The 26,861-nt window shown below is 46.9% G+C and overlaps 4 protein-coding genes and 1 non-coding gene across 18 annotated transcripts; 2 read left to right on the forward strand and 3 right to left on the reverse strand.

Moving 5' to 3' along the window:
* The first annotated feature begins 512 nt into the window (after positions 1-512).
* LOC124867967 lies at positions 513-19,884 on the forward strand. Of its 10 annotated transcripts, XM_047364713.1 has the most exons (9): positions 676-704; positions 16,757-16,942; positions 17,020-17,117; positions 17,558-17,746; positions 17,834-18,282; positions 18,399-18,723; positions 18,819-19,064; positions 19,140-19,702; positions 19,828-19,884. In XM_047364713.1, the coding sequence occupies exons 3-9, from the start codon at positions 17,079-17,081 to the stop codon at positions 19,838-19,840; spliced, it is 1,824 nt and encodes a 607-aa protein (XP_047220669.1). In that variant the 5' UTR covers positions 676-704; positions 16,757-16,942; positions 17,020-17,078; the 3' UTR covers positions 19,841-19,884. The 10 variants fall into 10 exon arrangements, 1 of the variants encoding a protein (XP_047220669.1); XR_007038199.1 differs by lacking the exons at positions 676-704; positions 16,757-16,942; positions 17,020-17,117; ... (4 more) ...; positions 19,140-19,702; positions 19,828-19,884 and adding exons at positions 513-643; positions 742-890; positions 970-1,065; positions 1,176-1,194; positions 1,899-3,251; XR_007038198.1 differs by lacking the exons at positions 676-704; positions 16,757-16,942; positions 17,020-17,117; ... (4 more) ...; positions 19,140-19,702; positions 19,828-19,884 and adding exons at positions 513-643; positions 742-890; positions 970-1,065; positions 1,176-1,194; positions 1,921-3,251.
* On the reverse strand, positions 6,359-7,794 carry LOC124867991. The gene is made up of 3 exons (XM_047364751.1): positions 7,314-7,794; positions 6,973-7,188; positions 6,359-6,885 (listed from the first exon to the last, which is right to left on the reverse strand). The coding sequence occupies exons 1-3, from the start codon at positions 7,507-7,509 to the stop codon at positions 6,650-6,652; spliced, it is 648 nt and encodes a 215-aa protein (XP_047220707.1). The 5' UTR covers positions 7,510-7,794; the 3' UTR covers positions 6,359-6,649.
* On the reverse strand, positions 7,525-10,087 carry LOC124867740. Its single transcript, XM_047364320.1, has 8 exons — positions 9,906-10,087; positions 9,720-9,823; positions 9,546-9,641; positions 8,917-9,105; positions 8,381-8,829; positions 7,952-8,264; positions 7,603-7,876; positions 7,525-7,550 (listed from the first exon to the last, which is right to left on the reverse strand). Exons 3-8 carry the CDS (start codon positions 9,582-9,584, stop codon positions 7,525-7,527), a joined length of 1,290 nt encoding a protein of 429 aa, XP_047220276.1. The 5' UTR covers positions 9,585-9,641; positions 9,720-9,823; positions 9,906-10,087.
* On the forward strand, positions 12,139-12,244 carry LOC124869231. The gene has a single exon (XR_007038532.1). It is a non-coding gene; the product is annotated as a U6 spliceosomal RNA (small nuclear RNA).
* LOC124867966 lies at positions 13,268-16,127 on the reverse strand. 5 transcript variants are annotated; one of them, XM_047364712.1, is made up of 8 exons: positions 15,795-16,127; positions 15,638-15,709; positions 15,474-15,550; positions 15,207-15,347; positions 14,444-14,793; positions 14,270-14,365; positions 13,858-14,182; positions 13,268-13,776 (listed from the first exon to the last, which is right to left on the reverse strand). In XM_047364712.1, exons 1-8 carry the CDS (start codon positions 16,018-16,020, stop codon positions 13,396-13,398), a joined length of 1,668 nt encoding a protein of 555 aa, XP_047220668.1. In that variant the 5' UTR covers positions 16,021-16,127; the 3' UTR covers positions 13,268-13,395. The 5 variants fall into 5 exon arrangements, with proteins under 5 accessions (XP_047220668.1, XP_047220666.1, XP_047220667.1 ...); XM_047364710.1 differs by having other exon boundaries at positions 15,207-15,550; XM_047364711.1 differs by having other exon boundaries at positions 15,474-15,709.
* Positions 19,885-26,861: the final 6,977 nt, after the last annotated feature.

Below are 26,861 nucleotides of genomic sequence, written 5' to 3' on the forward strand. Positions count from 1 at the left end.
GTCGATTGTTCTTATTGCTCCTTGCTGCAGTTTAATGAAGGCTATAATGTAGTCGTGTAATGTTGCCCCATATCTTTGTACAATCACTGAGGTAGGTTAAAACTAGGAACAGCAAAGAACGTGCAGTGCAGTGCTTAATAATAGCACCAGGGATGTGTTTTTGATGTTTACTCCATTTATCGGCATTTGATTCCACAGTCGACCCTACCCGCAGCTAGCTAGCTACGGGTAACTTGGGTCCTGTCCCAATACCCACACTACACCCTACGCCCCTCTATGAAGTGTACACTTTGTAAAAGTGCACGTAAGGGCTCGAGTGCGCAGGTTACAAGCGTTCAAAATTGCAGAAATGGGACACTAGGAGTTACGTCATCAACTTGCACCTCTGCGTGGTAACTACGATATCAAAAATGGCGGGAGGCGTCGCAGTTTTTGCATTTTTGCTGCTAAAAATGATTTAGTACAAATGTTTTTCTTTCTGGAAATGTAAAGGTTGACTCCACCCCTTAATTAGTCCAGGTAGGAGCCAATGTTTTAAACACCAGGTGTGTTAGATCAGTGGGGAAGCTCTCCCTCCTGTGGTTGGAATGTATGTGATGCTGTGAACTGGAATGAAATGTTTGAAGAACGGCATAAAAAAAAAGTCAGAGCTCTACAATTGCTGGATTTTTGATTCTGATTTTTTTTCGTCGCAAACCAACAAGGTCTAAATGTGATCAAGTTTATCTGTGTTACCTCCAGAATGAAAGTTTAGCTTGAGAGAAACAACCAGCTGTCTCACTTCAGTTTTGCAGCCTTCGTTTCCACACGGCGTTCTCTGTCTGGGGTGGAGATGCAGGCCGCCTTGAAGAAGCTGAGCTCCTCAACTAAACCTGCAATTCCAGCAGCAGGTGTGATGAAATTCTGAAGAATTGCCACATTGTTCTTTTCAATGATGTCATTTAGTTGTTTTTACGATTTCATTTACAGCCTCCAGCAGAACCTCTGGACCAGCTCTCTCCTCAAAGACTCCCGTAGAACCCAGCGATGAGGAGCAGGTCAGGGCAACTGCTGACACGGAGAAGAGTACGTAACAAGCATGTCGTTTCTCTTTGGACAAAGTGTTGACAAAAAAATGTTACAACTGATGCTGACTGTTTTCTCCAATTTTATTTCACAAATCTTCACAAAGTCAGATGAACCAGAGGTGAAACAGTAAGTCCAGTAAATACTTTGCTTGTGTCAACGGGCTGTAAATCACTCATCACTAACGGTGCTGGAGCTGCTCACCTGTCAGTTCCTCACGACATCACCTGTAGATAAACAGCACCTGTTTCTTTGTCTTGTAGTCAACCACCAGAGTCCTTCCCTCATCCAATTCTTTTTAACCATTAATCATCACTAGCCCTCAGCCTGCTTCTTCTTCTTCTTTTTTTTGGCTGCATCTCTTCTTCATGAGATGTTTGGGTGTTTGAGCTGCAGATAACACTTTGTTATGGTACTGAAACATGTCTTTTGTTGCCTTGCAGCAAGAAGGTCCTGGGTTCGATTCCCGACCGGGGGTCTTTCTGCATGGAGTTTGCATGTTCTCCCTGTGCATGCGTGGGTTCTCACTGGGTACTCTGGCTTCCTCCCACAGTCCAAAGACATGCCTGTTAGGTTAATTGGTTACTCTAAATTGCCCTTAGGTGTATGAATGAGTGTGTGCATGGTTGTTTGTGTGTTGCCCTGCGATGGACTGGCAACCTGTCCAGGGTGTACCCCGCCTCTCGCCCATAGACTGCTGGAGATAGGCACCAGCTCCCCCGCGACCCAGTATGGAATAAGCGGTAGAAAATGACTGACTATTCTGATTTGATGGTTTATTGTGGATAAATACTCCCAACTAACTTATTTAAGCCATATTTTTTTAATTGCAGGTATTGATTTAATATATTTCAGGCTAAAGGACTGCTGTGGTACACCAGACTGAACTCCACCATGCCAGTTCTTCAGGTGTATTTGGATGTTGATCAAGATCTCAGACCAGACTTCCGCCTTACAAGGGATTCAATGAATGGTTTGATGATGGTTCTTAAGAGAGATCAAGATCATGGCTGGGGGTATCCACTGGAGATTTTGATCTTTGTGTATTGGCTTGCACATGGAATATAAGACAGAGTTGCAGCCCGAGCATTCTCTGTGCCAAAGTCAACAGTCTGCCGGGTTGTGCACCAAATTGCACAAGCAATAAAGGAAAATGCACACAAAGTCATCTGTTATCCAAAACAAGAGGACTTAGAGGACATTGGGATGGGATTTGCACGTTTAGCCCGCCACAAAGCTTTTCACAAAGCTGTTGGTGCAGTGGATGGCTGTCTTATTTGAATTAAGCCCCTAAATCAAAACAAAGATGACTATTTTAGTTATAAGCAGTTCTACTCCATTCACATGCAAGCTATTTGTGACTCCAGCGCACGATTTCTGAACATTTTCATTGGGTTTCCTGGCTCTGTTCATGACACTCGTGTTCTTAAAAACAGCCCTGTCTATGTGAATGCTGAATACCCACCACCTGGCTACTTTATTCTGGGTGATGGCGGATATCCCTGCATTCAGTGGCCCATAGCCATCATCACCCCTTACAAACAGCCCCTTCAGAGCCGGGTTGAAGAAAGATTCAACCACTGCCATGCACGTTCCGTTATAGAACGAGCTTTTGGCATGATGAAAGCTCGCTGGCGCACAACCATGTTTAAAGCATTAGAAGTAAAAATAGCATTTTGCACTGAAGTAGGTACTGCATGTGCTTTCTTACACAATGTCTGCCTGACCCATGGTGATGTCCTCGAGCCAGAAGATGTTGATGAGCAACACCCACCACCACCGCTACCTCCAGGAGATGCAGGACAGGAAGCAAGTGGCAACACGCTGAGAGCAAGACTCTCTGCCCAGATTTCTGCACCACTTGCTTTAGAGACACATCTTTGTGAACATGATTACATTTAGTCAGTCTCTTGTTCTGATTTTTCTTGTTAACATGTTTATGATTTGATTTGGTTAATGTTGTTTTTGTAAATATTGAAGATGCAATAATAAAAATGCATCATTTTTTTTTAACTACAAATTAAAAATGCACGGAAAGTAATGTTAAAGCATATACTGAAATATTGTGTCTATGTTTTTACATATATATTGTGTGCCTTTCAACAATGACAGCACCTTGTTGTGACACTGTTTCTGTTACCGAAAATGCGTTTACAATAGTAAAGACATTTGATATTTTTCATAAATATTTGTTGTATTTTTTACAACTTCATCCACAGTTGCTGTGGAGTAAAACATCAACAGAGCAGACAGGAAGCATAAATGGTTGGTGGCTTTTTCGGAAACAGCCACTTTCAGCGAAAACAAAGAACAAATACACTTTCACTTGCTGCTTTCTTTTTTAAAAGAACATTTTAACCTGCAAGACATTTTAAAGTGCAAATATATCGAACACATTCAACAGAGATAAAATAAAACTAAACCGCCTGCTTACGATTTAGACAACACAGTTTTTACTTGGTTAGGTGATCAACAAGTCTCCCAAACAGATCTAGCATTTTATCCATTTGTCTCTGAATGGTCCAGCCAGGCTCTGTCCTGGTCATCAATCTCTTTTTGCCTCCTCTCCAGGTTCTCACACCATTCCCTAAGGCCCTCTACTGCACTCTTATCACTCTTTCTCTTCCTTTTAGGAGGGGGACTTGCTGAACTTTCTGGTGAGCTGACCTCTGAGTTCACTGATCCTACTGCTGACAGAGTGGCTGTGTCCTCCTCCTCCTTATCATCTTCCGTCTGTGGCTGGGGCTGACCACTACACTGCTTGGCCCTGAAGAGTATAGGCTGACTGGATTTACTGATGGCTTCTGCCCTATAGCTTCATGCATGGCTGCATAAAATATCCATGTTGCTGCAGTTACTTCTCCCTCGTCTGCTAAAAACACACAGAAGCACATAAGAGGGGGGAGTCTTAAGAGTAGTTGCTAAAAACAGTTGAAAAACCTGTTGTTGTAAGAGGAGTGAATGGTGGAGAGGGTGAGACGGGTCCTCTGTGATCAGGGTGGCCTTCTTGATCACAGAGCTCTTGAACAGTTCAGTAACATGTGTTTGAGGTAATCCACTTCTTTTGCTGGCCCGATTGATGATGCGGGACAGTTTGGTTTTGTGTTTGACTGTGAGGAAGTTGTACCAGGATAAAATGTTGAAAGTGAGGATGGATTTAATGATTTATAAACCAGAGTTAAAATCTCCTTTCTAACAATTAAAAAATCTCAGGTTTCTCAGCAGGTGGAGATGTTGTTGAGCCTTTTTATCAATGGACTCTGTGAGTTCTTTAAAACCAGTGTGAGTCCACTGCAGTTCCCAGGTGTTTAAAAGACTCCACCTGCTGGCCCTGGATGACAATTGGCTGGAAGAGTGATGACCTGTACCTGTTGGCTCTGCCCCAGCAGCACCACTCCTTGGTTCTTGGGATATTGACTTCAAGTGAATTGCCATAAAAGACTTTGACCAAGTGGTTGACTGCGTTCTAATACTGGGGCAAAGCATCATTTCCAGTCATGTGGGCCATGTCATTTGCATGTTTGAAAAGGGACAATGTTTCAGTATTTCAGGAGATGCTGTTGGTGTCGGCTGACAACAGAATTGGTGATAAAACACAACCTTGAGGGAGCCCTGTGTTTAAAACCAATTTACAAGATGAATCTGGAGGTCTAAAAGGCGCTGCAATAAAATCATGATATTTACAGTGTTAAAAGCGGAGAAGTTCATCAATAAAACCCTGGTGTATGGCTGTGCAGAGTCCAGATGTTTGGTGATGGTGTCTAAGAGCATGAGAGCATCTTCCACCCCACGCTTCGCTTCATAGGCAAACGGGAATAGATCCAATTTGTAAGACACCATGTTTCTGAGCAAGTCACACTATTATGTCTTTGTTAATGATAATAATAACAATAATAACTAGAAACCTGCAAGCAGCTTTGAAGGCCCTCGCACCCCTCAGCGCAACTCGGGCTGTTGAGCGACCGCAGGAGCCTGGCATCGCCTCCTACATACGATGACACCGCGTCACTTCAACACGTCGCCAGTAGGTGGCACTTTGAGCAACATGTCATATAATCTTCGGTCATGCAGAGTTTCAGTCTGGCAAAAAGCATTCAAAATTTCGAGTAAATCTGACCTTCCAGATGGAAGCTGCACTCACTTGTTTGTTTGTGGGTGGGGCCAAAATGACATCATCAATTGATTGTGTCAAAATGTCCATCATTAACTCATGATCATGTATACTACATTTCAAGTGGATCTGATGATGAATGAGGGAGATATAGCCCTTGAAGTGTCCTAGGGGGCGCTATTGATCCAAATTTAAATGTAATCCAATAGAGGTGTTTGGGGGCTGACAAAGATCAAGAATATTCAGTTTGGAGTGAATCGGACCATGCATGTGTAATTTAGAGGCAAACGTCTGGCCGTGGCGTGACATCAGAATTCGCCACGCCATCATATTCAATCCCTCCAGCTAAAGCAGTAAGTACTGGCGACTGTCTAAGAGCATCATGTTATCTGTTACTTGGGACATTTTCACATTGATTAGGTGAAGAACATCAAACATTGACTCTGTGAAGGAAAACATGATACTTCCTGTTCTCAGGGGGCGGGGCTTCGATGATGTCAGCATCTGATCAGTGAATATTGTTGAGGCCTAGAGGCAGATCAATCCCAGAAAGTTTCATTTGTCTGTGACTTTCCTTGTAGGAGCTATATCAATGTAGTGTTTTATGGCTAGAAGTCATATTTTGAGGCGTGGCCACGCCCACAGGCTTTCATGTATCAAAAAGCTTTTGATAACTTTTGATCCCCAATCCCTTAAGAGTAAACTGAGTGATTTTCAAGTCTCTAAGTCAAAATCTGTAGGAGGAGTTCGCTCAGATATGCGGGCTAAAAACGATCAAAACTGGGTCAAAATGGCAACTTCAATCCAAAATGGCCGACTTCCTGTGGGGTTTGGACCAATACACCAAGATACTTCTTTGTAGGTCCTAAGAAGTGACATATGTGTACCGAATTTCACAATCCTCGGTTAAAGCATGTCTTGGGGCTGATTTTTTGAAATATTCTAGGGGGCGCTGTGGACGAATTAGGCCACGCCCACCGAATATGTCATCAGATCTCTGTGGGGGACTGGACAAGGATCAATCACATTGAATGTGATGCAGATCAGATGATCTATGTGGAAATTAGAGGCAAACGTATGGCCATGGCGTGACGTCTGAATTCGCGGCACCGCCACGGCCACGCCCTTTTATGAAAAGACACTGTGCCTCAAAAGAAGTTAGACCCACTAGTTATCTGTCTTCTGACACACTTTCAAGTTGATTGGGTCAAGAGGGTCAGAGAGGCAACTTTCCAAGTGAAAAAAGTGACTTCCTGTTCTCAGGGGGCGTGGCTTTGATGATGTCAGCATTTGATGATGTCCCCCATCCCTTATCTGTATGTAGACCAAATATGAACCCGATAGCTCAAAATCCCTAGGAGGAGTTTGTTAAAGTTCGAGGTGAGTAAAAGTGAAAAACGGGCAAAAATCGGCCTTTAATCCAAAATGGCCGACTTCCTGTGCATTTTGGGACATACCCCCAAGAGACTTTTTTTATGACTCAGACCTGGGTGCACCTGACTGGGATGCTGCCATAGGGGAGGAGGAGGAGGAGGAGGAGGAATCTGGTGGGAAGATGGTGGGGTCATCCTCATCAGATTGAATCCCCTCATCCTCATCCTCAAGGGTGGAAACGGCAGCACCCTCATCCGGAGCGTCAGGATCCAAGTTGATCTCCTCAAACACGCTGCCCGTCTGCTGGAACAGGTACTCGAGCCCGATGAGCTCACCTGTGATGAAGCACAGAGGAACTGTTAAAAGCCTTTTCTAAGATGTGTGATGATGAAAAATAGATTAATGTTTTCCACATCGGTTACCTGTGTATGCAGCGGGCTTGGTGAAATCCTCAACCATCTGATGTCCAAGCACCCTTTGGCTCTTCTGGTTGAGGGCGTGTTTGAGGTGGCCACTGTAGGAATGCAGAGACGTCCTTGTTTCAGCTGCATCCGCAGGCGCCGCTGCACGATCCTCGTTCCACCTCACCACTCCGTCCACAAGGAACGCCTGAAAGTATCTGGCACTAGCAGATGTCCCTGAGGAAACACATTTAGCAATGAAATATTGGATTTAGCTTCATATGATGAAAACACAGACAAACACACAAATGAGCGCGTAATAGTGAGCTTTTGATGTTTTTTGGACAGAGAGCCGCCTTTACCTGGGATGAAGCGGTCCAGGTGGAGGTGGAACGACTCCAGAGAGGTGGATCCCCTCGCACAGCGATAGACCGGGAGGCTGATGCCGCCTTTCGTCAGCGTCCCAGTCTGCGTGAACAGCTGCACACCTGGCGGGTCCTGGATGCAGCTGAGGTGACGTCTCTGCGTGTCCCAGATGTTCCTGGATGCGGAGATCATCCAGCAACGGGATGTTCAGGGTGTTCCGGCCTGCCGGTCCTCTGAAGGTGTCCAGGAGGTTCTGGATGAGGAGCGCAGTGTTCTCCGCCCCACGCGTCCTGCGCCGACAGTGGAGCCTCCACTCCTCCTTGGAGATCCTCCAGACCACCTCAGCGTCGCTCAGGTCGACCATCCCGTGCTTCCTCCCCAGATCGGACCGCTTGGCCTCGGTGAGATGCCGGGTATCTCCGGAGTCCACTTCGAAGATGCAGCGAGACAGCTGCTTCATGAAAGTGGGGTAGAGCTCGTGGCTTTCGCTTGTGACACCGTAAGCGAAACGTCGCATCAGGTGCCAAATGTCAAGACGAACCACGCGGTTCCCCCACTCCTACGACACAGACATCAGAGTGAGTTAGATGAAGATGTCAGCCAGATGAAAACCTAAAATCATCTCAGTTCTTACATGAAACAGGGCAGCTGTCTTTGACACGCCGTCTCGGCTGCAGCAGTCGCGGTCCACATACATGAGGACCGCGGGAGGAACCTCGGCGACTCGATACCGCCCCGTCAATCCGGTCGCCATGGCGTCCAGGCCCTCGGAGCCCTCCGAGCAGGTGAGGACGCTCATGAGGACCTGGCCGTGCTCGTTACCCACGTTGGATCTCCTCATCCAGGACTCCGTGTGGTGCTCCCGCAGTGTGTTGTACAGCCGGGTCGCTCTGTTGCCCAGAGTGCTTGACCTCAGCTGTGCAACCACTTTCTGGTCACTGGACAGCCTGCAGAAGGGAGAAACATCACCAAGTCAGAATATAAATAAGTCCAGTTGGTTGCATTAGATTTGTTTGGGATTACTAAGTTCCAAAAAAACACGGTTGTTAAGGTCGAGTCTTACTTGTACGTGAGTACAGCAGGAAACAGGCAGCTATAGGTGAGGGGCAGCTGCCCAATGATACCCTGTGACCACCCTCCGACCTTCTTCTTGCACCGACAGCATTCTAGGTACTCCGTGGCCATGAAGTACCAGCCGTCGATGTCCAGGACCCTCCGGATGGTCCTGTACAGCCCAGCCTTGGTCATGGACCCGGTGCACGAAGGCTGGGGGCAAGTCAGCTGTAGACGCCAGATCCTGTGAGGCATCCACAGGAACAGCCGACAAGCGAAGAAAGGGTCGGGGGAAGCGGGAGGCTGGTTGTAGACCGGCCGTGGCTGGGGGGGGTACCACCACAGGTTGAGGTCGTCGTTGAGACGAGGCCTCCCCGTGCGGTCCCTGCCAAACAGCGTCTGGCCGATCCACTCCTGCTGATCCGGGCTGAGAGCTGCCCGCCAGGACTCGGGCAGCATCTGCAGAAATTAAGATGACACTTTCAACATCGCATTGAGTCCCTTACAGTTACCTGCTGGAAGATTGACTCTCGACTCTAAACTCACCTCAGCACCGTCGGCAGGTGGCGGAGGATCCTGTCTGAACAGGGCGTGTGGAGTCTCCCTGTCCAGCTGTGGCCTCCAGCAGCTCCTCATCGGTGGGGTCACCCAGCTGGACAGAGACACCAGCGTCTCTCGGAGGCAGAGAGGTGGTGGAGGAGGTGGCGGAGGCAGGACATGCCTGTGCACCTGAGGCTGAAGCACAAAAGACATGTTTCAGTACCATAACAAAGTGTTATCTGCAGCTCAAACACCCAAACATCTCACGAAGAAGAGATGCAGCCAAAAAAAAGAAGAAGAAGAAGCAGACTGAGGGCTAGTGATGATTAATGGTTAAAAAGAATTGGATGAGGGAAGGACTCTGGTGGTTGACTACAAGACAAAGAAACAGGTGCTGTTTATCTACAGGTGATGTCGTGAGGAACTGACAGGTGAGCAGCTCCAGCACCGTTAGTGATGAGTGATTTACAGCTCATTGACACAAGCAAAGTATTTACTGGACTTACTGTTTCACCTCTGGTTCATCTGACTTTGTGAAGATTTGTGAAATAAAATTGGAGAAAACAGTCAGCATCAGTTGTAACATTTTTTTGTCAACACTTTGTCCAAAGAGAAACGACATGCTTGTTACGTACTCTTCTCCGTGTCAGCAGTTGCCCTGACCTGCTCCTCATCGCTGGGTTCTACGGGAGTCTTTGAGGAGAGAGCTGGTCCAGAGGTTCTGCTGGAGGCTGTAAATGAATCGTAAAAACAACTAAATGACATCATTGAAAAGAACAATGTGGCAATTCTTCAGAATTTCATCACACCTGCTGCTGGAATTGCAGGCTTAGTTGAGGAGCTCAGCTTCTTCAAGGCGGCCTGCATCTCCACCCCAGACAGAGAACGCCGTGTGGAAACGAAGGCTGCAAAACTGAAGTGAGACAGCTGGTTGTTTCTCTCAAGCTAAACTTTCATTCTGGAGGTAACACAGATAAACTTGATCACATTTAGACCTTGTTGGTTTGCGACGAAAAAAAATCAGACAGAATCCAGCAATTGTAGAGCTCTGACTTTTTTTTTATGCCGTTCTTCAAACATTTCATTCCAGTTCACAGCATCACATACATTCCAACCACAGGAGGGAGAGCTTCCCCACTGATCTAACACACCTGGTGTTTAAAGCATTGGCTCCTACCTGGACTAATTAAGGGGTGGAGTCAACCTTTACATTTCCAGAAAGAAAAACATTTGTACTAAATCATTTTTAGCAGCAAAAATGCAAAAACTGCGACGCCTCCCGCCATTTTTGATATCGTAGTTACCACGCAGAGGTGCAAGTTGATGACGTAACTCCTAGTGTCCCATTTCTGCAATTTTGAACGCTTGTAACCTGCGCACTCGAGCCCTTACGTGCACTTTTACAAAGTGCACACTTCATAGAGGGGCGTAGGGTGTAGTGTGGGTATTGGGACAGGGCCCAAGTTACCCGTAGCTAGCTAGCTGCGGGTAGGGTCGACTGTGGAATCAAATGCCGATAAATGGAGTAAACATCAAAAACACATCCCTGGTGCTATTATTAAGCACTGCACTGCACGTTCTTTGCTGTTCCTAGTTTTAACCTACCTCAGTGATTGTACAAAGATATGGGGCAACATTACACGACTACATTATAGCCTTCATTAAACTGCAGCAAGGAGCAATAAGAACAATCGACAAGGTTGACTATCTGAATCACACAGACCCTTTATTTATAAAATCTTAGGTATTACGGCTTACTGAACTGGTGGATTTGCAGTCAGCGTGTAAGTTGTTTAAGGCCAAAAATAGACAGTTACCAGAAAATATGTATATCTCCCTCATACATCATCGGATCCACTTGATAATGTAGTATACATGATCATGAGTTAATAATGGACATGTTGACACAGTCAACTGATGACATAATTTCAGCCCCACCCACTAATAAACAAGTGAATGCAGCTTGCATCTGGAAGGTCGGATTTCCCCCAACTTTTGAATACTTCTCGCCAGACCAGAATTCTGCATGAGTGAAGATCATGACGTGACGCTCACAGCGCCACCTAGACGCGACATTTGGAATTGAACGGCGGCCTCGTTGGTGGCGTGCAGCCGGCGATGCCAGGCTCCCGCGGTCGCTGCACAGGCCGAGTTGCGCTGAGGTGCGAGGGCCCTCAATGCTGCTTGCAGCTTTAATTATTGGTGAAATTGATATATAAAAGAAAAAATGTTCAAATAAATTAATCAGGAATCTCATGCAGTCGGTAACTCAGTCATCAGCTAGGTTTTATTAGACTTCACTATGTGGTAATTTGATTAATTAGTGATCCATTTTGTCTTAATAATAAATTGAAAGAGGTATCCTATAGAATAATACATCACATTCACCCTGTAAAGAACACTTTTGAGAGAATATATTTTGATATTGAATATTGCTGTTGAAAATGAAGAATAGACTATCTGTAATCTGTATTTTTACTATACATATAGTAGAATGTTTTGGCCAGAGATGCAACACTGTATTAGGACTAAAACTGGAAGAAGGTCCAACTTTAGAAGAGAATGTGATTATTTGTTTTGGAAACAGTGGGGAAGAGAAAGACTTGACTTTGTTTGTTCAAACACTTATACTCCTGGAGAAATACCACATATATAAGAAAAAATGGACTTTGTTCACCAGAAATATTTAATTACAAGGAAACAATAAACGGACACAACAGCAAGAATCTAAAATCAATAGATCCGAACACCAGTTTCTATGCTTCTACCGCAAACATGTGGCGCTGGTGAGAGCTGCAGGTTTAATATGGGCTTTGCAATGCTCTGCTTCTCCCAGTAAATCTCTAGTGTCACTGTTGGGGGAGGAGTATTGAGCCCGCCTTTTGTTCTTGCCCGTTGAGTCTATGAGTGACTTGACTTTAACGCCTCTGGCTCTGTGGTTCTTTTGTCTTCAGCTAACCAATCACGTTCTAGTTTACGTAATGCTGTCTGCTCTCATTACCCATCATGCGTCTGTGCCTTTAAAACAGATAAGGAAACATATGAACAAAATGGGTAAATATTTGAAAGAAACATGTATTGTTAAGAGGTAACAGTTTGTTTCAGCTGCAGATCTTCATGTTTCTACATTTTCTATTCTGTTCTTCTCGTGTTAGTAAGAATAAAACCATAAAGGAAAAGGAGGTGGATGTGTGGCCTATAAATACCATTGTGAGACACTCCTTCTTTGTCCTAGTTCTCTAGGACATATACTAAAATTGGAACGATACAGAGAAGATTAGCATGGCCCCTGCGCAAGGATGACACGCAAATTCGTGAAGCGTTCCTCATTTTGCAATGTTAATATCAACTAAATATTTTGCAAAACTAATATTATCTATTTAAAACCAAAACAAGTTGTACTTTTGAAGAACCGTGTGCCCATTTCATGTGTATACTACATCTTAAAAAACAAAAAAACTTCAGAAAATATGTTTCAACCTATAAAAAACTTGAAAGGAAGAAGAGATTTCATGATCTGGTCGCCTTTCCTTTGTAGAACATGTGCAGCAGGGGTGGCAGTATGCTTCTCTCCAACTCACTCTGCAAGCAGCACCTCCCTCCCCTTCTCTCTCTCTGCTGCTCACCCAGACACAACATTCCTCCCTCTCTCCCTCAGTCCCGCTCTGCTGCTCTCAGGCACCCCTCTCCCCTTCCCTATTCTGCCACAGAGTCATTGAGAGCAGCTCATGATGGCGGATCTGTGGACATTATTCACCCAGCTGATAACGACACTGTCACATGGGATGTGTGCAGGAAAGTCATTGGCCAATGTGGAACACCAGCAATTTACACAAACATATAAAAGCAGTTCATCTTCGAGAGAACTCGAGAGCTGCAAAAGCAGTTGAGGAAGGGGGTGGTCGCCAAACCAGACCCCCGAGGTCACTGGCAGAGGCTCTTCAGCCCGAAATCAGGAAAATCCAGGTAATCTCCTGGATAAACTAATGGTTTTTACAGTGTGATCGGTGGCCAAAGATGCAATTTTAGCAGACTGACCAAGCTATTATATATTCAGCCAGTTGAAAAAAAATCTCAATTGTTTTACTTGAACTAGAAAATACAGTTACACAGGAATTTGCTCAGATACAACATGTGTAAAAGTTACAAAACGGGCAACTTCCTGTGAGGTTTGGACCTTGGCTCCAAGAGAGTCTTTTTGTAGGTCCTGAGAAGTTACATATGTCTAACACATTTCTTAATCCTCGGTTGAAGCGTGGCTTGAGGCTGATTTATTTATTTTGTTTTTAGTGACTGTAGGGGGTACTCTGGAGGAATTATGCCTGACCCACACGCAGAAACACTCAGGAGGCCGTAGAAAAGTTAATTGACTTTATTGTTCTACAGGAAACGGATGAAGTGGTCCGGGACTAGAACGCACCAACCGTAAGGGGAAGGTTGACAGGTAAGTTGGGAGAATTTTCCAAGTAAGAATATCTTTATAAGTTAGGCTGATTTGCTTACTGGTAAGTGAATGAGATCCGCCAGGGAGGGGGTGAACAATTGGGGTCCGAGAGTGTGGACGAGGCACTGGAGCTCTGGGGAACAAGGTAAGTGGTTTGTTGGTAGCGTGATGACCATGGGAGTCTTTACCACTGAGGTCGAGGGCTTTCCGTCCGCCCTGCAGCAGTCCCGGCCCACGTACAGGACTTCAGGGGAGCTGCGGCGGGCCTGCTCGTAGCGCTTATGCAGGCCCTTGGCCATGTCCTGCAGCCCATATCCCTCCGCCGCCGTCACCACACAGATCAAAACCTGCCCCAGCTCGTTCCCCACGCTGCTCATCCACTGAGCTGTCCCAGCATCCGCTCCAGCCAGCTTCTTGATGACCTGCAGAGGACAAGGGGCTTCCATCCATCAGTAAAGGTAGACATTAGCTTAATCTGAGAATGAAGGGAGCATTAAACTCACCTTCTTTGTGGAGTCCATCTTCAGGATGGAGCCGAAGACAGATGTCACGCTTGCCTGAAGCTCCTCCATCCGGCTGAAGGTCTCTCTGGCATAGGTGAAGAGCAGCCAGCGGCTAGTGGGTACAGGCTGCATTCTGGGGGGATGAGCAGTAGGAGCCAGATGTATCCCTGCTACTTGAAACTTCCCACAAGTCTCCAAGTAGAGCAGGCACCTGGTCATCCACTCCTCTGTGTGGTTTTCAACCAGGAAGGAGTGAAGCCGGTTAGCGCTGTTACCGAGCGTTCGCCCCTTCATCTGGCTAAGCACCTTCTTGTCACAGGACAGCCTGCAGCACAAACAGAAGAAGCTGTTAAACGTAGTTATTCATCACCTCAGATTCTAAGAACTGCAGCTGTGTGATGATCAGGTGTACCTGTACGCCAGCTCAGCAGGGAAGAGCATTTGGTGACTGAAGTCCAGCTGCTCCCTCACACTCCTGGACCAGGCAGCCACCTTCTTGGTGCAGTACCTGTCAAAGTGGACATGAAGGCGTTTCGGGTCCTGCTTTGTTGTCACCTATAAATTCTTTGGATGTCAGGATATTTACCTGCACTCCAGGTACTCCGTGCACATGTAGTACCAGCCATCAAGGTCCAGAACTCTGCGCACGGTCTTATACAGGCCACAGCTCGTCAGCTTGTGGGCACAGCTCGGACACTTGAGGCTGTACTGCCACATCCGGTACGGAGCCCAGAGGAAGAACCGGCGCTGGAAGAAGGCATCAGGCGAGGAGGGAGGCTGGCTGTAGATGAGGCGGGGGCCAGGTGAGTGGTACCACAGCTGCAGCTCTTTAGACAGGACAGCCCTGCCTGTCCGGTCCTTGACAAACAGGGCTCTGCTCAGCCATTCCTGTTCCTCAGGAGGAAGGCTGCTCTTCCAGGACTCCAACAGGACAACCTGGAACACAGCATGTAGAATGCAGTGATGTAACGGCCCACACAGGTCTAGGGGTTCAGGGGCGGTAACATAATGATGTGTCCAGAGGAAACAAGTGGAATGTAAAAGGATTTATTACAAAACAGGGTTTCACAAAGCCACAATACAATTTTACCCAGGTAACACAAAAAAAAAAAAAACACAGAGGGCTAACAGCCTGAGGAATATTAAGTTCAAGGAACCCAAAAAGAAAAGAACATTCACAAAAAGGGAGGTACCAAGCCTCCCAACCATGAGCTTCTAGCTTGCGAGGCAAACTACAACAAAGTCAAAACCCTTTTAGCAGAACAAACAGGACAAGAAATTTTCCAAAACTGCCCAAAGCAGTTGAAAACACCAAAGGTGGGGGACAGCTGAACAAAACCTCTTCCTACAAGCTGCCCCACTGGGAGAATGTTGCAGGTGGGCCTCATTAGCATCTGATTGGCTTGCAATTCTCTGCTGGTCCAATGGCGCGGCTGCCTTCCAGCAGTCTCCAGGCAGCCAATCAGGAAGGTGTGCCCCCACAGCTGAATCTGCATAACAACAAAAAAAAAGAAAAGGAGCCTGCACAGCCTCAAAAGGCCAGGGGCCATAACAAGTGAACTGCTGCAAATAAGAAAAAAACAACTTCTTGCTTCAAAAAGTCTTTTGAAACCAACCTGGGCTGCAGGAGCGCTGGGTTTATCAGCAGAGGGAGATGGTGTGAGGAGAGGAGTAGGAGTTGCTGATGAAGTTGCTGCAACGGGCGCAGAGTCCAGCACGGTCACTATCATACACATTGTGATGAAATGTGTTGGAAAAATAGACCTGCTGCATGACTCACCCAAAGCAGACAGCTCCTGCTCTACAGCAGAAGCAGCTTCCACCATCAGCTCCTCATCTTCTTCCGAGGAACCTGAGGAGCAGATTACAAGCGATGGGGTCAGTACAGCCCCCTTCGGAATAAATGCTGATCCCACCCCTGTCAGCAGTGAGCTTACTGTAAAGAACCATGGCTCGCTTCTTCCTTGGAGTGGAGGACTGGCGCTGAGGAGAAGGTGCAGCAGCCTTCGTGGTGCAGCTGGCCTTGCTGTCGGCCCTGCTGGAGCACGCTGCCGGGCTGCGGGTGAAAGCAGCAGAGGATGCAGCAGGTTGTTGGGCCCTGTCCCTCCTCAGCACATACTTTTTCAGCTGACTGAGTCGGGAGCCAGCATGCTGGACCTGCATCCCCCTGATCCATCCCCTATAGCCTCACGGCCTGGGGAGAACCTTCCTCTGGCTGCTGGAGAACGACGTGAATCTGGTCACCTCCCACCAGAAGGAGCGTGAGAGGACGGGGTCTCAGACTCCGCTCATGGCCAACAAGGTAGCATTTCATCTCTTCTTATTATTTTATTCTAATCATTTTTAAGGCCTAATGCTATCTTGCATCCTTATAGGACGCCCTCCTGCGTTACTCCTCAGCCTACCCTGACTTTCTGGAGGCAGTCAGGTTCCACCGGGCATTTGAGGAGGCGCATGCCAGGTCTCTACAGCCTGGCCAGGAGGGACAGGCTCTTGTTGGCTTTGGTGACTTCAAATATGAGACCCTTCAGAGCCTCTATGAGTCTGTGGACCCCAAGAAGATCCGGTAGGATATAACGTTGGCACCTGTGGATGTTGTGGGTCGGCTGTGATGTCAGAGTCAGCTGACATTCTGTCTCATCTGCACAGATTTGTCAACTACCTGCGGAGGACTTCGCCTGCTCCAGGTTCCCAGATGGAGAAAGACGTGGGATACGTTCGGCGCAGAGACAGACAGAGGACCGGTGCCACGGCTGCTGCTGCTTCCGCCGCAACCACCACCACCACCAGCACCGCCACCTCTTTTACCTCCTCAGGGGGAGCGTCTGTCTCAGCGCCGAGGCCTGTTTCCAGGACTGCATCACAGTATGTGTCATCTTCTAAATTAAGAGATTTAAAGGTCTAAATGTGATCAAGTTTATCTGTGTTACCTCCAGAATGAAAGTTTAGCTTGAGAGAAACAACCAGCTGTCTCACTTCAGTTTTGCAGCCTTCGTTTCCACACGGCGTTCTCTGTCTGGGGTGGAGATGCAGGCCGCCTTGAAGAAGCTGAGCTCCTCAACTAAACCTGCAATTCCAGCAGCAGGTGTGATGAAATTCTGAAGAATTGCCACATTGTTCTTTTCAATGATGTCATTTAGTTGTTTTTACGATTTCATTTACAGCCTCCAGCAGAACCTCTGGACCAGCTCTCTCCTCAAAGACTCCCGTAGAACCCAGCGATGAGGAGCAGGTCAGGGCAACTGCTGACACGGAGAAGAGTACGTAACAAGCATGTCGTTTCTCTTTGGACAAAGTGTTGACAAAAAAATGTTACAACTGATGCTGACTGTTTTCTCCAATTTTATTTCACAAATCTTCACAAAGTCAGATGAACCAGAGGTGAAACAGTAAGTCCAGTAAATACTTTGCTTGTGTCAACGGGCTGTAAATCACTCATCACTAACGGTGCTGGAGCTGCTCACCTGTCAGTTCCTCACGACATCACCTGTAGATAAACAGCACCTGTTTCTTTGTCTTGTAGTCAACCACCAGAGTCCTTCCCTCATCCAATTCTTTTTAACCATTAATCATCACTAGCCCTCAGTCTGCTTCTTCTTCTTCTTTTTTTTGGCTGCATCTCTTCTTCATGAGATGTTTGGGTGTTTGAGCTGCAGATAACACTTTGTTATGGTACTGAAACATGTCTTTTGTGCTTCAGCCTCAGGTGCACAGGCATGTCCTGCCTCCGCCACCTCCTCCACCACCTCTCTGCCTCCGAGAGACGCTGGTGTCTCTGTCCAGCTGGGTGACCCCACCGATGAGGAGCTGCTGGAGGCCACAGCTGGACAGGGAGACTCCACACGCCCTGTTCAGACAGGATCCTCCGCCACCTGCCGACGGTGCTGAGGTGAGTTTAGAGTCGAGAGTAAATCTTCCAGCAGGTAACTGTAAGGGACTCAATGCGATGTTGAAAGTGTCATCTTAATTTCTGCAGATGCTGCCCGAGTCCTGGCGGGCAGCTCTCAGCCCGGATCAGCAGGAGTGGATCGGCCAGACGCTGTTTGGCAGGGACCGCACGGGGAGGCCTCGTCTCAACGACGACCTCAACCTGTGGTGGTACCCCCCCCAGCCACGGCCGGTCTACAACCAGCCTCCCGCTTCCCCCGACCCTTTCTTCGCTTGTCGGCTGTTCCTGTGGATGCCTCACAGGATCTGGCGTCTACAGCTGACTTGCCCCCAGCCTTCGTGCACCGGGTCCATGACCAAGGCTGGGCTGTACAGGACCATCCGGAGGGTCCTGGACATCGACGGCTGGTACTTCATGGCCACGGAGTACCTAGAATGCTGTCGGTGCAAGAAGAAGGTCGGAGGGTGGTCACAGGGTATCATCGGGCAGCTGCCCCTCACCTATAGCTGCCTGTTTCCTGCTGTACTCACGTACAAGTAAGACTCGACCTTAACAACCGTGTTTTTTTGGAACTTAGTAATCCCAAACAAATCTAATGCAACCAACTGGACTTATTTATATTCTGACTTGGTGATGTTTCTCCCTTCTGCAGGCTGTCCAGTGACCAGAAAGTGGTTGCACAGCTGAGGTCAAGCACTCTGGGCAACAGAGCGACCCGGCTGTACAACACACTGCGGGAGCACCACACGGAGTCCTGGATGAGGAGATCCATCCACTACCTCGACGTATGCGAGCAGTTCCTGTCCTCGTGCTCTGTCTCCAAGCAGTCTGCGCCACCTCCGCCCATGCCACCTGTACAGTCACCAGTATTGTTGCTGACGGTGTACGGCTACGACGTGGTGACGCGGCTGGAGGAGTACAAGGCCAGGATCACGTCCACCTTCGGATCCATTTTAAAGATGGATTCCACCAAGAAGGTGAAGGTCTGAAATTCTGTCAGTCGACTGCAAGGTGCTTATAAGTGGTGGTATTTCTCTCTCTCTCTCGCTCACACAAACACGGCTCTGTTCAGGTGACGAAGAAGCTCGCCGGTGCCGCCTCTGACACGGCCGCCTGGGTTACCAACGTGGGTAACGAGCACGGCCAGGTCCTCATGAGCGTCCTCACCTGCTCGGAGGGCTCCGAGGGCCTGGACGCCATGGCGGCCGGATTGACGGGGCGGTATCGAGTCGCCGAGGTTCCTCCCCCGGTCCTCGTGTATGTGGACCGCGACTGCTGCAGCCGAGACGGCGTGTCGAAGACAGCTGCCCTGTTTCATGTAAGAACTGAGATGATTTTAGGTTTTCATCTGGCTGACATCTTCATCTAACTCACTCTGATGTCTGTGTCGTAGGAGTGGGGGAACCTCGTGGTTCGTCTTGACATTTGGCACCTGATGCGACGTTTCGCTTGCGGTGTCACAAGCGAAAGCCACGAGCTCTACCCCACTTTCATGAAGCAGCTGTCTCGCTGCATCTTCGAAGTGGACTCCGGAGATACCCGGCATCTCACCGAGGCCAAGCGGTCCGATCTGGGGAGGAAGCACGGGATGGTCGACCTGAGCGACGCTGAGGTGGTCTGGAGGATCTCCAAGGAGGAGTGGAGGCTCCACTGTCGGCGCAGGACGCGTGGGGCGGAGAACACTGCGCTCCTCATCCAGAACCTCCTGGACACCTTCAGAGGACCGGCAGGCCGGAACACCCTGAACATCCCGTTGCTGGATGATCTCCGCATCCAGGAACATCTGGGACACGCAGAGACGTCACCTCAGCTGCATCCAGGACCCGCCAGGTGTGCAGCTGTTCACGCAGACTGGGACGCTGACGAAAGGCGGCATCAGCCTCCCGGTCTATCGCTGTGCGAGGGGATCCACCTCTCTGGAGTCGTTCCACCTCCACCTGGACCGCTTCATCCCAGGTAAAGGCGGCTCTCTGTCCAAAAAACATCAAAAGCTCACTATTACGCGCTCATTTGTGTGTTTGTCTGTGTTTTCATCATATGAAGCTAAATCCAATATTTCATTGCTAAATGTGTTTCCTCAGGGACATCTGCTAGTGCCAGATACTTTCAGGCGTTCCTTGTGGACGGAGTGGTGAGGTGGAACAAGGATCGTGCAGCGGCGCCTGCGGATGCAGCTGAAACAAGGACGTCTCTGCATTCCTACAGTGGCCACCTCAAACACGCCCTCAACCAGAAGAGCCAAAGGGTGCTTGGACATCAGATGGTTGAGGATTTCACCAAGCCCGCTGCATACACAGGTAACCGATGTGGAAAACATTAATCTATTTTTCATCATCACACATCTTAGAAAAGGCTTTTAACAGTTCCTCTGTGCTTCATCACAGGTGAGCTCATCGGGCTCGAGTACCTGTTCCAGCAGACGGGCAGCGTGTTTGAGGAGATCAACTTGGATCCTGACGCTCCGGATGAGGGTGCTGCCGTTTCCACCCTTGAGGATGAGGATGAGGGGATTCAATCTGATGAGGATGACCCCACCATCTTCCCACCAGATTCCTCCTCCTCCTCCTCCTCCTCCCCTATGGCAGCATCCCAGTCAGGTGCACCCAGGTCTGAGTCATAAAAAAAGTCTCTTGGGGGTATGTCCCAAAATGCACAGGAAGTCGGCCATTTTGGATTAAAGGCCGATTTTTGCCCGTTTTTCACTTTTACTCACCTCGAACTTTAACAAACTCCTCCTAGGGATTTTGAGCTATCGGGTTCATATTTGGTCTACATACAGATAAGGGATGGGGGACATCATCAAATGCTGACATCATCAAAGCCACGCCCCCTGAGAACAGGAAGTCACTTTTTTCACTTGGAAAGTTGCCTCTCTGACCCTCTTGACCCAATCAACTTGAAAGTGTGTCAGAAGACAGATAACTAGTGGGTCTAACTTCTTTTGAGGCACAGTGTCTTTTCATAAAAGGGCGTGGCCGTGGCGGTGCCGCGAATTCAGACGTCACGCCATGGCCATACGTTTGCCTCTAATTTCCACATAGATCATCTGATCTGCATCACATTCAATGTGATTGATCCTTGTCCAGTCCCCCACAGAGATCTGATGACATATTCGGTGGGCGTGGCCTAATTCGTCCACAGCGCCCCCTAGAATATTTCAAAAAATCAGCCCCAAGACATGCTTTAACCGAGGATTGTGAAATTCGGTACACATATGTCACTTCTTAGGACCTACAAAGAAGTATCTTGGTGTATTGGTCCAAACCCCACAGGAAGTCGGCCATTTTGGATTGAAGTTGCCATTTTGACCCAGTTTTGATCGTTTTTAGCCCGCATATCTGAGCGAACTCCTCCTACAGATTTTGACTTAGAGACTTGAAAATCACTCAGTTTACTCTTAAGGGATTGGGGATCAAAAGTTATCAAAAGCTTTTTGATACATGAAAGCCTGTGGGCGTGGCCACGCCTCAAAATATGACTTCTAGCCATAAAACACTACATTGATATAGCTCCTACAAGGAAAGTCACAGACAAATGAAACTTTCTGGGATTGATCTGCCTCTAGGCCTCAACAATATTCACTGATCAGATGCTGACATCATCGAAGCCCCGCCCCCTGAGAACAGGAAGTATCATGTTTTCCTTTACAGAATCAGTTTGATGTTCTTCACCTAATCAATGTGAAAATGTCCCAAGTAACAGATAACATGATGCTCTTAGACAGTCGCCAGTACTTACTGCTTTAGCTGGAGGGATTGAATATGATGGCGTGGCGAATTCTGATGTCACACCACGGCCAGACGTTTGCCTCTAAATTACACATGCATGGTCCGATTCACTCCAAACTGAATATTCTTGATCTTTGTCAGCCCCCAAACACCTCTATTGGATTACATTTAAATTTGGATCAATAGCGCCCCCTAGGACACTTCAAGGGCTATATCTCCCTCATTCATCATCAGATCCACTTTAAATGTAGTATACATGATCATGAGTTAATGATGGACATTTTGACACAATCAATTGATGATGTCATTTTGGCCCCACCCACAAACAAACAAGTGAGTGCAGCTTCCATCTGGAAGGTCAGATTTACTCGAAATTTTCAATGCTTTTTGCCAGACTGAAACTCTGCATGACCGAAGATTATATGACATGTTGCTCAAAGTGCCACCTACTGGCGACATGTTGAAGTGACGCGGTGTCATCGTATGTAGGAGGCGATGCCAGGCTCCTGCGGTCGCTCAACAGCCCGAGTTGCGCTGAGGGGTGCGAGGGCCTTCAAAGCTGCTTGCAGGTTTCTAGTTATTATTGTTATTATTATCATTAACAAAGACATAATAGTGTGACTTGCTCAGAAACATGGTGTCTTACAAATTGGATCTATTCCCGTTTGCCTATGAAGCGAAGCGTGGGGTGGAAGATGCTCTCATGCTCTTAGACACCATCACCAAACATCTGGACTCTGCACAGCCATACACCAGGGTTTTATTGATGAACTTCTCCGCTTTTAACACTGTAAATATCATGATTTTATTGCAGCGCCTTTTAGACCTCCAGATTCATCTTGTAAATTGGTTTTAAACACAGGGCTCCCTCAAGGTTGTGTTTTATCACCAATTCTGTTGTCAGCCGACACCAACAGCATCTCCTGAAATACTGAAACATTGTCCCTTTTCAAACATGCAAATGACATGGCCCACATGACTGGAAATGATGCTTTGCCCCAGTATTAGAACGCAGTCAACCACTTGGTCAAAGTCTTTTATGGCAATTCACTTGAAGTCAATATCCCAAGAACCAAGGAGTGGTGCTGCTGGGGCAGAGCCAACAGGTACAGGTCATCACTCTTCCAGCCAATTGTCATCCAGGGCCAGCAGGTGGAGTCTTTTAAACACCTGGGAACTGCAGTGGACTCACACTGGTTTTAAAGAACTCACAGAGTCCATTGATAAAAAGGCTCAACAACATCTCCACCTGCTGAGAAACCTGAGATTTTTTAATTGTTAGAAAGGAGATTTTAACTCTGGTTTATAAATCATTAAATCCATCCTCACTTTCAACATTTTATCCTGGTACAACTTCCTCACAGTCAAACACAAAACCAAACTGTCCCGCATCATCAATCGGGCCAGCAAAAGAAGTGGATTACCTCAAACACATGTTACTGAACTGTTCAAGAGCTCTGTGATCAAGAAGGCCACCCTGATCACAGAGGACCCGTCTCACCCTCTCCACCATTCACTCCTCTTACAACAACAGGTTTTTCAACTGTTTTTAGCAACTACTCTTAAGACTCCCCCCTCTTATGTGCTTCTGTGTGTTTTTAGCAGACGAGGGAGAAGTAACTGCAGCAACATGGATATTTTATGCAGCCATGCATGAAGCTATAGGGCAGAAGCCATCAGTAAATCCAGTCAGCCTATACTCTTCAGGGCCAAGCAGTGTAGTGGTCAGCCCCAGCCACAGACGGAAGATGATAAGGAGGAGGAGGACACAGCCACTCTGTCAGCAGTAGGATCAGTGAACTCAGAGGTCAGCTCACCAGAAAGTTCAGCAAGTCCCCCTCCTAAAAGGAAGAGAAAGAGTGATAAGAGTGCAGTAGAGGGCCTTAGGGAATGGTGTGAGAACCTGGAGAGGAGGCAAAAAGAGATTGATGACCAGGACAGAGCCTGGCTGGACCATTCAGAGACAAATGGATAAAATGCTAGATCTGTTTGGGAGACTTGTTGATCACCTAACCAAGTAAAAACTGTGTTGTCTAAATCGTAAGCAGGCGGTTTAGTTTTATTTTATCTCTGTTGAATGTGTTCGATATATTTGCACTTTAAAATGTCTTGCAGGTTAAAATGTTCTTTTAAAAAAGAAAGCAGCAAGTGAAAGTGTATTTGTTCTTTGTTTTTGCTGAAAGTGGCTGTTTCCGAAAAAGCCACCAACCATTTATGCTTCCTGTCTGCTCTGTTGATGTTTTACTCCACAGCAACTGTGGATGAAGTTGTAAAAAATACAACAAATATTTATGAAAAATATCAAATGTCTTTACTATTGTAAACGCATTTTCGGTAACAGAAACAGTGTCACAACAAGGTGCTGTCATTGTTGAAAGGCACACAATATATATGTAAAAACATAGACACAATATTTCAGTATATGCTTTAACATTACTTTCCGTGCATTTTTAATTTGTAGTTAAAAAAAAATGATGCATTTTTATTATTGCATCTTCAATATTTACAAAAACAACATTAACCAAATCAAATCATAAACATGTTAACAAGAAAAATCAGAACAAGAGACTGACTAAATGTAATCATGTTCACAAAGATGTGTCTCTAAAGCAAGTGGTGCAGAAATCTGGGCAGAGAGTCTTGCTCTCAGCGTGTTGCCACTTGCTTCCTGTCCTGCATCTCCTGGAGGTAGCGGTGGTGGTGGGTGTTGCTCATCAACATCTTCTGGCTCGAGGACATCACCATGGGTCAGGCAGACATTGTGTAAGAAAGCACATGCAGTACCTACTTCAGTGCAAAATGCTATTTTTACTTCTAATGCTTTAAACATGGTTGTGCGCCAGCGAGCTTTCATCATGCCAAAAGCTCGTTCTATAACGGAACGTGCATGGCAGTGGTTGAATCTTTCTTCAACCCGGCTCTGAAGGGGCTGTTTGTAAGGGGTGATGATGGCTATGGGCCACTGAATGCAGGGATATCCGCCATCACCCAGAATAAAGTAGCCAGGTGGTGGGTATTCAGCATTCACATAGACAGGGCTGTTTTTAAGAACACGAGTGTCATGAACAGAGCCAGGAAACCCAATGAAAATGTTCAGAAATCGTGCGCTGGAGTCACAAATAGCTTGCATGTGAATGGAGTAGAACTGCTTATAACTAAAATTGTCATCTTTGTTTTGATTTAGGGGCTTAATTCAAATAAGACAGCCATCCACTGCACCAACAGCTTTGTGAAAAGCTTTGTGGCGGGCTAAACGTGCAAATCCCATCCCAATGTCCTCCAAGTCCTCTTGTTTTTGATAACAGATGACTTTGTGTGCATTTTCCTTTATTGCTTGTGCAATTTGGTGCACAACCCGGCAGACTGTTGACTTTGGCACAGAGAATGCTCAGGCTGCAACTCTGTCTTATATTCCATGTGCAAGCCAATACACAAAGATCAAAATCTCCAGTGGATACCCCCAGCCATGATCTTGATCTCTCTTAAGAACCATCATCAAACCATTCATTGAATCCCTTGTAAGGCGGAAGTCTGGTCTGAGATCTTGATCAACATCCAAATACACCTGAAGAACTGGCATGGTGGAGTTCAGTCTGGTGTACCACAGCAGTCCTTTAGCCTGAAATATATTAAATCAATACCTGCAATTAAAAAAATATGGCTTAAATAAGCTAGTTGGGAGTATTTATCCACAATAAACCATCAAATCAGAATAGTCAGTCATTTTCTACCGCTTATTCCATACTGGGTCGCGGGGGAGCTGGTGCCTATCTCCAGCAGTCTATGGGCGAGAGGCGGGGTACACCCTGGACAGGTTGCCAGTCCATCGCAGGGCAACACACAAACAACCATGCACACACACCTAAGGGCAATTTAGAGTTACCAATTAACCTAACAGGCATGTCTTTGGACTGTGGGAGGAAGCCAGAGTACCCAGTGAGAACCCACGCATGCACAGGGAGAACATGCAAACTCCATGCAGAAAGACCCCCGGTCGGGAATCGAACCCAGGACCTTCTTGCTGCAAGGCAACAAAAGACATGTTTCAGTACCATAACAAAGTGTTATCTGCAGCTCAAACACCCAAACATCTCATGAAGAAGAGATGCAGCCAAAAAAAAGAAGAAGAAGAAGCAGGCTGAGGGCTAGTAATGATTAATGGTTAAAAAGAATTGGATGAGGGAAGGACTCTGGTGGTTGACTACAAGACAAAGAAACAGGTGCTGTTTATCTACAGGTGATGTCGTGAGGAACTGACAGGTGAGCAGCTCCAGCACCGTTAGTGATGAGTGATTTACAGCCCATTGACACAAGCAAAGTATTTACTGGACTTACTGTTTCACCTCTGGTTCATCTGACTTTGTGAAGATTTGTGAAATAAAATTGGAGAAAACAGTCAGCATCAGTTGTAACATTTTTTGTCAACACTTTGTCCAAAGAGAAACGACATGCTTGTTACGTACTCTTCTCCGTGTCAGCAGTTGCCCTGACCTGCTCCTCATCGCTGGGTTCTACGGGAGTCTTTGAGGAGAGAGCTGGTCCAGAGGTTCTGCTGGAGGCTGTAAATGAAATCGTAAAAACAACTAAATGACATCATTGAAAAGAACAATGTGGCAATTCTTCAGAATTTCATCACACCTGCTGCTGGAATTGCAGGTTTAGTTGAGGAGCTCAGCTTCTTCAAGGCGGCCTGCATCTCCACCCCAGACAGAGAACGCCGTGTGGAAACGAAGGCTGCAAAACTGAAGTGAGACAGCTGGTTGTTTCTCTCAAGCTAAACTTTCATTCTGGAGGTAACACAGATAAACTTGATCACATTTAGACCTTGTTGATTTGCGACGAAAAAAAATCAGACAGAATCCAGCAATTGTAGAGCTCTGACTTTTTTTTATGCCGTTCTTCAAACATTTCATTCCAGTTCACAGCATCACATACATTCCAACCACAGGAGGGAGAGCTTCCCCACTGATCTAACACACCTGGTGTTTAAAGCATTGGCTCCTACCTGGACTAATTAAGGGGTGGAGTCAACCTTTACATTTCCAGAAAGAAAAACATTTGTACTAAATCATTTTTAGCAGCAAAAATGCAAAAACTGCGACGCCTCCCGCCATTTTTGATATCGTAGTTACCACGCAGAGGTGCAAGTTGATGACGTAACTCCTAGTGTCCCATTTCTGCAATTTTGAACGCTTGTAACCTGCGCACTCGAGCCCTTACGTGCACTTTTACAAAGTGCACACTTCATAGAGGGGCGTAGGGTGTAGTGTGGGTATTGGGACAGGACCCAAGTTACCCGTAGCTAGCTAGCTGCGGGTAGGGTCGACTGTGGAATCAAATGCCGATAAATGGAGTAAACATCAAAAACACATCCCTGGTGCTATTAT

Source organism: Girardinichthys multiradiatus, chromosome 5 (genome assembly GCF_021462225.1).
Source record: "Girardinichthys multiradiatus isolate DD_20200921_A chromosome 5, DD_fGirMul_XY1, whole genome shotgun sequence".
NCBI lineage: Eukaryota > Metazoa > Chordata > Actinopteri > Cyprinodontiformes > Goodeidae > Girardinichthys > Girardinichthys multiradiatus.

What these genes read in the sequence shown, in the direction of transcription:
- LOC124867991 (XM_047364751.1), bottom strand. Translation starts at nt 7,509, where the DNA reads ATGATCTCCGCATCCAGGAACATCTGGGACACGCAGAGACGTCACCTC. An exon ending in CCTGGACCGCTTCATCCCAG is followed by an intron (nt 7,189 to 7,313) that starts GTAAAGGCGGCT and finishes GTGTTTCCTCAG; the next exon opens with GGACATCTGCTAGTGCCAGA. An exon ending in CAAGCCCGCTGCATACACAG is followed by an intron (nt 6,886 to 6,972) that starts GTAACCGATGTG and finishes GCTTCATCACAG; the next exon opens with GTGAGCTCATCGGGCTCGAG.
- LOC124867740 (XM_047364320.1), bottom strand. Translation starts at nt 9,584, where the DNA reads ATGAGGAGCAGGTCAGGGCAACTGCTGACACGGAGAAGA. An exon ending in AGACAGCTGCCCTGTTTCAT is followed by an intron (nt 7,877 to 7,951) that starts GTAAGAACTGAG and finishes TCTGTGTCGTAG; the next exon opens with GAGTGGGGGAACCGCGTGGT. An exon ending in CCACTGTCGGCGCAGGACGC is followed by an intron (nt 7,551 to 7,602) that starts GTGGGGCGGAGA and finishes GGACACCTTCAG; the next exon opens with AGGACCGGCAGGCCGGAACA.
- LOC124867966 (XM_047364708.1), bottom strand. Translation starts at nt 16,020, where the DNA reads ATGCAGGTCCAGCATGCTGGCTCCCGACTCAGTCAGCTGAAAAAGTAT. An exon ending in TTCTCCCAGTGGGGCAGCTT is followed by an intron (nt 14,794 to 15,206) that starts GTAGGAAGAGGT and finishes GCTGTGTTCCAG; the next exon opens with GTTGTCCTGTTGGAGTCCTG. An exon ending in CCTGCTGAGCTGGCGTACAG is followed by an intron (nt 14,183 to 14,269) that starts GTACACCTGATC and finishes TTTGTGCTGCAG; the next exon opens with GCTGTCCTGTGACAAGAAGG.
- LOC124867967 (XM_047364713.1), top strand. Translation starts at nt 17,079, where the DNA reads ATGAGGAGCAGGTCAGGGCAACTGCTGACACGGAGAAGA. An exon ending in CACCTGCCGACGGTGCTGAG is followed by an intron (nt 17,747 to 17,833) that starts GTGAGTTTAGAG and finishes TAATTTCTGCAG; the next exon opens with ATGCTGCCCGAGTCCTGGCG. An exon ending in AGATGGATTCCACCAAGAAG is followed by an intron (nt 18,724 to 18,818) that starts GTGAAGGTCTGA and finishes GGCTCTGTTCAG; the next exon opens with GTGACGAAGAAGCTCGCCGG.